The sequence below is a fragment of the Xyrauchen texanus genome, chromosome 27, assembly GCF_025860055.1.
Source record: "Xyrauchen texanus isolate HMW12.3.18 chromosome 27, RBS_HiC_50CHRs, whole genome shotgun sequence".
In the NCBI taxonomy this organism is placed as follows: Eukaryota; Metazoa; Chordata; class Actinopteri; order Cypriniformes; family Catostomidae; genus Xyrauchen; species Xyrauchen texanus.
The window spans coordinates 37,333,060-37,343,599 of NC_068302.1; the positions used below are offsets into that span (position 1 = coordinate 37,333,060).

The 10,540-nt window shown below is 38.2% G+C and overlaps 1 protein-coding gene across 2 annotated transcripts in view; it reads right to left on the reverse strand.

Moving 5' to 3' along the window:
• LOC127621468 (transcription factor E3-like) overlaps nucleotides 1-10,174 on the reverse strand; it is a 29,446-nt gene extending 19,272 nt beyond the window's left edge. For both annotated transcript variants that reach the window (XM_052095091.1, XM_052095090.1), the window contains exons 1-2: nucleotides 9,743-10,174; nucleotides 1,487-1,600 (exon numbers count right to left, since the gene is read on the reverse strand). In XM_052095091.1, the coding sequence (XP_051951051.1) occupies nucleotides 1,487-1,600; nucleotides 9,743-9,885 (257 nt within the window). In that variant the 5' untranslated portion in view covers nucleotides 9,886-10,174. The remainder of the gene's footprint in view (nucleotides 1-1,486; nucleotides 1,601-9,742) is intronic.
• Between the last annotated feature and the right edge of the window lie 366 nt (nucleotides 10,175-10,540).

Consider the following 10,540-nt stretch of genomic DNA (forward strand, 5'->3'; position numbering starts at 1 on the left):
CAATGTGAGGAGATGTGCTGAGAGTAACCATGTTTTAATAGATGCTTACATTTAGACATTTAGCTGACATGTTATCCAAATCTTCTCACAACAGTTGTACAGAGCGGTTATCGGAGTTGTAGACTTTGTCATTGAACTATTCTGGCCATTCTCTGTTGACCGCTCACATCAACAAAGCATTTCCGTCCACAGAACTGCCACTCGCTGGATGTTTTTTGTTTTTGACACCATTTGGAGTAAATTCTAGAGACTGTTGTGTGTGTAAATCCCAGGAGATCAGCAGAACAGAAATACTCACACCAGCCCGTCTGGCACCAACAATCATCCATGCGATTATCTGATCAGCCAATCAAGTGGCAGCATTGCAGTGCATAAAATCATTCAGATACGGGTCAGGAGCTTAAGTTAATGTTCACATCAACCATCAGAATGGTGAAAAAAATGTGATCTCAGTGATTTGGATCGTGGCATGATTGTTGGTGCCAGACAGGCAGTTTCTTTTCCAGTCCCATTTTCAACCCAATTTGGAATGCCTAATTGCCTCCAAGTCCAAGTGGTGGTGTAGTGACTCGCCTAAATCTGGGTGGCAGAGGACGAATCTCAGTTGCCTCAGCGTCTGAGACCGTCAATCCGTGCATCATATCACATGGCTTGAGAAGTAGCGCGTGTGGAGGCCCACGAAATTCTCTGCGGTATCCACTCACAACTTACCACGTGCCCCACCGTGAGCGAGAACCACACATTCTAGTGACCACAAGGAGGTTACCCCATGTGACTCTACCCTCCCTAGCATCCGCGCCAATTTGGTTGCTTAGAAGACATGGCTGGAGTCACTCAGCATGCCCTGGATTTGCAGGGCATGCTGCAACCATTATTGCCCCAAACCTAGTGTGCCTGCCACCCACCTAGAATGCTTTTTTGGGCATCAGTGTCCAAAACCTAGTGAGCAGCCAACTTATACAGTATTTGTGGACATCCATTCCCAAATCCTAATAAGCATCAATGCCATAGCAGGCATCAAACCTAGTGTTCAGCCTACCTACACTGCAATTTTGGGCATCAATGGCCAAAACAAAGTGTGCTACCTAACTAGACAGCATTTTTGGACATCAGTTCCCAAAACCTAGTAGGCATCAATGCCCAAAACATAGTGTGCTACCTACCTAGACAGCATTTTTGGGCATCAATGACCAAACCCTAGTGAGGTATCTGCATACAGTAGACCAAATTTTTGAGCATTAATTTAATTGGTTTTACAGTGCAACAAACAAACATATATGCAGCAAGATGTGATCAAAAACTTCATGACATAATTATTTGCAGGAGTGTGCAGGAAGTAAAGCACATTAATTTGTGATTCTCATAAACATATTTGGCAAGCGGCTATTCTAAATGTGTAGGTGGGAGTACAGATAGAAAGAGGAAGTGCATTTAAATATGGATAATTCAGTGGTGACATATTTTGTTTGTGAGTTTCCAAACTCACCTTGGTGTAATGGGCTGACTCTTCAGCTCGTAGAAAGTGTCAGAATCGGTAGAGTAAATGCCGTCCACCTCAATATCTGCAACAATGCCAGACTCGGGCAGCAGGGGTTGAAGACTGAGAAGGGAAGAATGTGAATATGTCAAATACTGTCAAAATACTGTGAGAAGACAAACATCTCCAGTAATCGCCAACATGTTAATGCAGAGACCAGCTCCAATGGACTGTTATGGAAACAGGAAGGTGCTAAGTTTAAAATCCTGGTAATTATACATCGGAATGAATAAAGAAAGGCCTTCAGGTACTAAATGCAGTTCCTCATTCCCAAAACTGTAAAATTTCATAGATCACAGGCTCTGACGACAAAGAAACTATGCACATATACATTCCTTACAAAAATTAGCTAAATGTTTCAGTGTTATTGTCATACATTAAATATGCATGGCTTGATTTTAATTACATAAACGTATGCAAAACAACAACAACAACAATATTAAGCATTATTTTTCATAGTTCTGGCACGGATACACAGACCTATGATACTTTCTAACTAAATACTGGCTGTGACACAACCTAGTAAGCTGCCTAGTGCCTACCTTGACAGCATTTTTGGCCATCAATGCCCAAAACGGAGAGCAAGAGCGTCAATATCCAAAACCTAGTGAGCTACCTACCTAGACAGCATTTTTGGGCATCAATATGTAAAACAAAGTGTGCTGCCAACATAAACAGTATATTTGAACATCGAATCCCAAAACCTAGTGTGCTGCCAATCCAGAAAGCATTCTGGGTATCAACACCCTTAATCTAGCGAGCTCAGCTGCCTATCTAGACATCATTTAAGCGTCAATGTCCAAAACAGAGTGAGAGGTCTACCTAAAGAGTATTTTGGGGCATCAATGCTCAAATCCTAGTGAGCTGCCTACTAGAACTGAATACTCTTCTAGCCTCATTTGACTTGGAAAGACTACACACCACAGCAACTCACAGGTCGGGCAACCAGCTGGACCTCATTTTTACACGTAACTGTACCACCTCTAATATTCTTGTTACACCTTTACATGTCTCTGATCACTACTTTGTTCAATTCAACATGATTCTCCCATCCTTTGTAAAACCGACCCCACCTTTGGTTTCCTTTCGCCGTAAACTCCGTTCCCTCTCACCCTCTCGCCTTTCCACTGATGTCTCTGCCTCTCTTCCCACAATAAATATATTTTCCATGCTTGATGTAAACACTGCCACAGACACACTTAGCTCTACTTTAACAACCTGTCTAGACAACATCAGTCCTCTCTCCTCTAGACCAGCACGGACTACACCACCCAGCCCCTGGCTGTCTGATGTCCTTCGTGAGCATCGGACCGATCTCAGGGCGAGAGGAGATGGCGGAAATCTAAAGATCCAGCTGATCTAGGTAAATATCAGCTTCTGCTCGCAACTTTTTCAAATAACGTTAAAACTGCAAAAACTTCATATTACCAGACCAAGATCAACAGCACCACAGACACTCGTAGCTTGTTTAGAACATTTAACACACTTCTCTGCCCTCCCCCTCCACCACCTGACACATCACTGACAGCAGATATATTCGCCACATTTTTTACTGATAAGGTTACAGCCATCAGCAATACATTCACAGCACCACACCCTGTCAAACACCTGGCTTCTGTATGCAACCCTTCTTTCCCTATGTTCTCTCCTTTAACTGACACCGAGGTCTCTAAACTCCTCCTCTCCAACCACCCCACAACCTGTTCCCTTGACCCCATTCCATCACAACTTCTCCAGGCCATCTCTCCGTCCATCCTACCGGCACTTACACACATAATTAACACATCCCTTCTTGCAGGCACTTTTCCCACTACATTTAAGCAGGCTCGAGTAACCACAGTTTCGCCTTCCAAAACGGTCAGAAATCTAGGGGTAACCATTGATGATGAGCTAAATTTCACAGACCACATTTCAAAAACTGCAAGATCATGTAGATTTACACTCTACAATATCAGGAAGATAAGACCTTTCCTCCCTGTACATGCCACACAACTGCTCGTTCAGTCCCTTGTCATAACTAGACTGGACTACTGTAACGCTCTCATTGCAGGCCTTCCTGCATGTGCTATTAGACCTCTCCAAATGATCCAGAATGCAGCAGCACGTCTGGTCTTTAATGAACCTAAGAGAGCACATGTTACACCACTCTTTGTCTCTCTCCACTGGCTGCCGGTTCATGCACGTATTAAATTCAAGGCCCTGATGCTGGCATATAAAACAGTCACTGGGTCTGCTCCAGCATACCTAAAAACATTTATGCAGAGCTACGTTCCCACCAGAAGCCTGCGGTCGGCTAAGGAACGTCGCCTTGTCGTACCAAAACAAAGAGGCACCAAAACACTTTCCCGGACTTTCAGTTTCATCATACCACGGTGGTGGAATGACCTTCCCAACTCAATCCGGGAAGCTAACTCACTCTCTATCTTCAAAGAACGGCTAAAAACACATCTTTTCCAAAAGCACTTAACCGGTCACTAAAAAAAATAAAAAAATAAAAAATAATAATAATTTTTACATTTCTTGTTGCACTTAAATCTGTTTTGTATACTATTCTGATGACAGTGAAACTTTGTAATATGGCACTTTTTGTACCACTGTCTCCCTAAGATGATTCGCTGATGTTCTTCCTCTTTTGCAAGTCACTTTGGATGAAAGCGTCTGCCAAATGAATAAATGTAAATGTAATGTAGACAGCATTTTGGAGCATTGGTTACCATAAAATGCTGTCTAGATAGGCAGGTCACTAGGATTTGAAACACATCTTCCCAAGATACCAGACTTTACTATTACAGAAAAATGTGTCAAAAACTTCTCAATTCAACAAGACTATCATATCTTAGAAAGATGACATTATATAAACTAAGGGTTCCAAACGCATTTTAAGACTAAGCACATCAATCACATACCTACTGTTTGGGTTAGTGGGAATAACCCAAGTGATGTAATCAGATCACACGTTTTAAAACGATGGCATTCCGGTAAATTCGGTTTGTTGACCTCATCAAGTCCTTGTCTGTATCTGACTGATACGACCCTGTTACGCTGATTTAGATGGTCTAACGGCAATATTTACGCACAGAGCATCGCCGTTTCTCCTGTGTTGTGGTGATACGCGGTGGCCAAGATTAGCCACTCAAGACACACGAAGCTCCTCCGCCGTCCCTGAGACGTTACGAATCCTAATACGACGAAGGCAACACTCATGTATATTAAAGAGATCATGCCGATGTTGCTTTGTAAGCTTTCGAAGAACGTCCAGTCAAGGTACCTGATTAATATTCATGAGCCAAGCCTTCGCCTTTTAGAAGGATTCGCTGACTAGCGCCCACTCACCACGCCTTCCTTTCAGCCAATCCGTCAAGCTTTCTGTCCAAACGTAATTAATATTCATGAGCTAAGCCTTCACAGTAGTAGGGTATATATTCGATAAAGTGAGAGGCAGCGCAACTTTGGATAAATCATTCATTCGCAATAAATATATATATATATATATATATATATATATATATATATATATATATATATGCGCAAAATTTATATATTAGACACTTTCAAAGCGTCTTAGCTGAGAACGGCCCACCAAAAGACACCGTTAATAAAAATAAAGAGATGGAAAATAACAATATTAATAGTGACCGCCAGAGAGAGCCAATAAAAGCCCAAATCCAGTCTGTGCTTTTGTTAGTACAGCTCTAAATGTGTTTAAAGTCATTTTAACTATTGTATATTATTGTTAGCTATGGCTAGCTAAACAAAGAGAAAGAGAAGCTTATTTAGCTTTTACTGCTACAGTTTATTGTTCTGCTGTTGGCACAAATATATGACCTGCTCTTTCATTTTGATTCACTTTGACCATAAAACATAGTTTGAGTTGTATGCACTAAGTAAAAAGAAAAGTTTTAACATTTAAATTGCTATATTTATTGGTAATATAGGCTGCGGGTTGGACTTCAAACACAGTAGTTACTATAACATTAGAAAGCTGAGACTTTACCTTATAGTGCATACAACTCAAAATGTGTTTCTGGGTCAAAGACCCTAATGGAGAAGATCACATATTTCCTTTAAGCACTATGTAAATATACTGTATTTAATTCTGTATGTGTATAAATGTCTTTGTTCCATATCTGTGCAGTACTGAACACAATTACTACCAATTTGATTTTGAGCTTTGAACTTAAAACATTATGCAACAAGGGTTATGAAAAAGGTTCAAATGTCAACTTTCATGGTAAATGGGCTATAGAAAGAAATAGCAGTGGTCATGTCTTTCTCTGCTGATAGCAAATGAAAAACACATTCTTTTGGGGTACAAAAGGAGCAACATAGTTAATACTCAGCAAGCATTCAGTCAATGTAAGCAAGAACTTCAGAGGAAGTAGAGCAAAAACAAGGATAAGAAAAAAGTGAAAGGGAAAAATCTGTGTGGGTAGATTTGCTGAGTCATATCCCGTGAAATCAGAGACTCAGGACTTAAACTGAAAAACAAAAGGCTGCCGGTTAAACGGCTCTTGTGGGTCAAAGAGACAGACATTCCATAGGAATGTTTTGGGAGGGTGGATTGAAGTCTGTTTAAATAGATTAGGGACTTTTTTATTTGATTTAAGGACCGAGAATGTTTTTTTTTTTTTTTGTTGGTAAATCTTAAATATACATTTGAATTTTCAAGCATAAAATAATTTTCATAAAGAAAAAAACATTTTTTTTTTAGGAAAACAAAGATGTTATAGTAAAAAAATAAAAGTAGCATCATGTTTTTTAGGCCTTTTAACCTCATTGTTCCCCAGTGTCAATAATTAGCACATTTGCTTTGCCTAGATCAGATCCAAAAATCTGATAAGACTTATCAGAATGAGAAATAAGCTCTTAATAACTGACCTAACGAAACCCACCCATGACCTCAGAAAACAAAGTTAAGTTTATCTGTGAAGCAGATCTGACTTGCGCACCGATGAGTCTGTAGAACTAACTAGGCCATTCACAGACATATAAGCTGGGTTCCCATCCAAAATGTTTAGCATTTTTTATGCGCATTTCTGAATATTCGACTAAAGAAAATGTGAATCATTGCACGTTTCCATCCACTACATTATGTGCATTATCTTGAGGGAGCCCACCTTGCCATGATGCAGCCCGTTGCTTCGGAGAGAGTTATTTGTGGTGTTGGACATCGTTTTTAATTAAATGCTGCCAGGAGACGCTAAAGAAGAGTGTAATATCTCATATAATGAGGGCTGAAATGGCTGCTATGGCTATATGCCAGCTACTCCGTATATACATACAAGCACCCACACTCAAAACAACTAGATGTGAGTTTAAATTTCCGAATGTCAAGGGATATAGCTTAGAAGAATTGTGTGCCATGTCGGACCTTTAGTTGGGCTGGTCACATGAAGCTATCACACATCCATACCAACCGACGAGCATAATGCCATTGTGCCTTAATGCACAAGTTGTCAAAACACGTCATCAATATGCGAATAAACTGTTTCCATCACCTTAATATGCATTTTAACTAATGTGAAACTCTAGAAAATCCACCCCCTCCTAGCGCATTCAATTTCTATGTGAATTATGAGAGTTTATTTGCATATCAAGCGTTTCCATTCAGGATTTCTTATAACAAAATAGTTGGATGGGAACCCAGCTATAAAACAGCTCCACTGTCTATGCATCCAACAGCAAAACAAAACAGAATCATGAAAAGAACCAAACAAAGACCTTCTAACTAGGGATGCATCGACGAATCGGCTGCCGATATTTATCAGCCAATTATTGAGCAAATTAAACCATTGGCATATAGAAATAAGCATGAAAAAACAATGGTTTATATATAATTAATTAGTAACACACTTTGTAAAAACTCTGTGAATTCAAATGCACAAACCAGAAATAATAATAGCCACAATATGTAGAAGGGTTGGCAATTGGTGCTCACGTTGAGGAAAAAAAAAAAAAACATAAATGGACGTGACTGTTGTGAAATGAATAGGCTAAATTATGAGGGAAACCATCCAAAACACTTTGAAACCAGCAGACTTTGACTACTAAGATATTCATTAATACTGCATGATTTACTGTATTAAGACTGAATTTGCAATATGGCTTTTTGCGATTATTAAACCTTAACCCTCCTATTGCATTCGGGTCACTTTTGACTAGGGACAGTTTTTAGTACAGGAACCAAATTTTGGGACATTGTCAAGACTATCAAAATAATAATCTAAAAACAAATGTTTGTTTTTTTAATTTTTTTTAAATAAAATAGTTTAAGAGATAGCGATTAAAACAACGGTTTGCAGGTCAATTTTTATCCGAGCATTAATTGTGGCTTTACACATGATATTATGCAGATATTTTTGTATATCTTTTTTTTTTGGAGATTGTTTTGTACATAGAGCTTGAAAGAGAGAATCGATCCACATTTTTACTCTGCAGCCATCTGATGCCAAACCAACTTGCAGCATACTCACGCATCAATATTTGGCTCTTCATGCAAGTAAATAAAAACATACTACCGAAGTATATATATTTCATATAATCCTTACTTATTGTATTGCATATTGTGTATTCTATATTGTATTCTATATTGTGTGTATTGTATATAATTATCGTGTTGTGTAAGTATGTGTACATTTGATATGTAAATTGTGTTGTGTAAGTATGTGTACATTTGATATGTAAATTGTGTTGTGTAAGTATGTTGTTTACTGTAATTGGTATATGTCTCGTCACTGTCATGACTGCTATGTTGCTCGGAACTGCACACAAGAATTTCACCTACTGTTGCACTTGTGTACATGGTAGTGTGACAATAAAGTGATTTGATTTGATTTGATATTTTGATTATGTTTAGTTAGAAAAGAATAAGTTCATTTCAAATCTTTTGACCACCAAGTTGTATTGAGCAGTAATGAGTAATAGAAATTCATTTAAATTGCTAGTAATTCTCACATGAGATATTAATATAAATTATACATTGTTATATTTAGATTAAAATTCAAATTTTTCACATGTATCACACTGGGTTTGCTGTAAACTACATATTACGAAAAATGGCATATTAATGAATAACCTATTATTTGTCAGTAAACATGGCAAAAATATCAATATTTTTACACGTATGAATAGCCAAAATCCTATTAATTACATTATATAGATTTAGATGAAAACCATCGGGTTATAAATGATAAAAAAGCTTGAATTCCACTTGTTAAAAATTGATCCACGAATGAAAAAGGTGTGCAGATTCTATACAATATGAGGGTTAAAAGGCTGCTTTTAAACTTCAAAAACAGAAGAGTAAAAATGCTTTAGTTGTTTTAATGTTTTAGTTTAAATGTTACAAAATAAGCCTTTTTTACATCAATCACCATGTTATCATATTTAGTCATTGTTTTTAATATATTTTAAAATATTTGTTTCTTATAAGTATCTTTCACCATGGCTATCTTTACAATTTTGGTCTGTGTTCAACAGATCCAATGTTCAATGGCAATGATTAATTGTTAGAACAGTGAAAAAGCTTTTGTACCTCTTTGTAATGTTTTTAAGCATTCCTAAGTAAAACAGTGATCTGATAAACTGACTGATAAACTGATAACACTTACTGTTTTCAATGTTTTTTCTTTTGAAGTTTAAGCAAATGTAAGTAAATACTGCATAAAATAAGTGCTTGTTTCACTTAAGAAATTTTGTGTAAATCTGATTTGCTATTGTTACATTTTATAACGTATAACGGCATTTATATCGGCCATCCTCGTCTCTAGATATCTTATCGGCCATGGAAAAACCACATATCAGTCAGTCGATCACTAACACTCAGTAAAGAGGATTGCAATGAATGCATGTTTCTGATGAAACAACTACTCAAAAGCAGCCAGTTCCAGCATATTGTTTGTCAAGCTTCTACAAAGTTAAGTATATCTTTTAAGAGCGGTCAATATGTCAATGCACACAGTCCTTATCTGTAACTCTCAATCCTGTACCATAACACAAATAGCCTTAAGAAGTTTGACAAACAAACGAATCATTCATGTGCATGAATTAGTCTACTTCAGTCTCTAATCAGTTAACTGCCTGCAGGAGCCCAAGAATGTAACTATCAAAAGTTAGGTAACTGTTAGGACTACTTGATCAACTATTTGGTTGTTTAATTGATCTAGTCTAGAGTTTGTGCAATGTTGTGATATCTCGTGCTCAGACCTGATGAGATTGACAGATTTGGCTGAGTCCAGTATGACGTAGACGGTCTGAGGATGCTCGTGCGGCGCTTGACTGATGCTCTTGTGGGTAGAGGCCACTTCCGGTCTTCCCTTCTCAGGTATGACGGTAGGCAGGGTGGACATATCTCCAGAGGTAAAATGTTATTTAAACAACAAAACGAAAAAGTAAAAACAAACTATGGTAAGACAGGTTCCCCGTGGCTGCAATATCGACCAGGTGAATGAGCTGGCGAAATGAATATTCAGAAGAAAATTGCTAAAATATACAAACGTCGCACTTAACGATCCCTCAGCAAACTAGCGAGATGTTTACAGTACGACTGGTCTATTCGTTTCCTTAAAGTGGCGTGTCTAAGCGATATTTTTCTATCTAGACTAGTTTAGTTCTCTGGCTCTTTACTCCGCACACTGCGGCGAGTGAAACCTAACGGGAAACTTCAACATGACGCACCGTGATCAGCCGAGTGTGGACAGATGAGCACACCAATAGCTGTGCGCTAGGGGCGGGACTTCAGTGCCATCAGCCAATAGGTGGCCAAGAGGAGTACTTGTTTACTTCAGATGTTAGGTTAGCCTTTGATAACATAACCAAGTATTTCATCATCCTTTAGAAAATGACTTAATTGCCCTCTGTGATGTTTAATATACTTTAGTATCGTACTTGAGAATGTAATATTTGCATAGCCTATATAAAATATGGGAAGAAAAAAACATTATAGGATAAGGTTATAGTATGTGAAATAACGTGTAAATGGACATTTTTATTCTTTTTTATCAA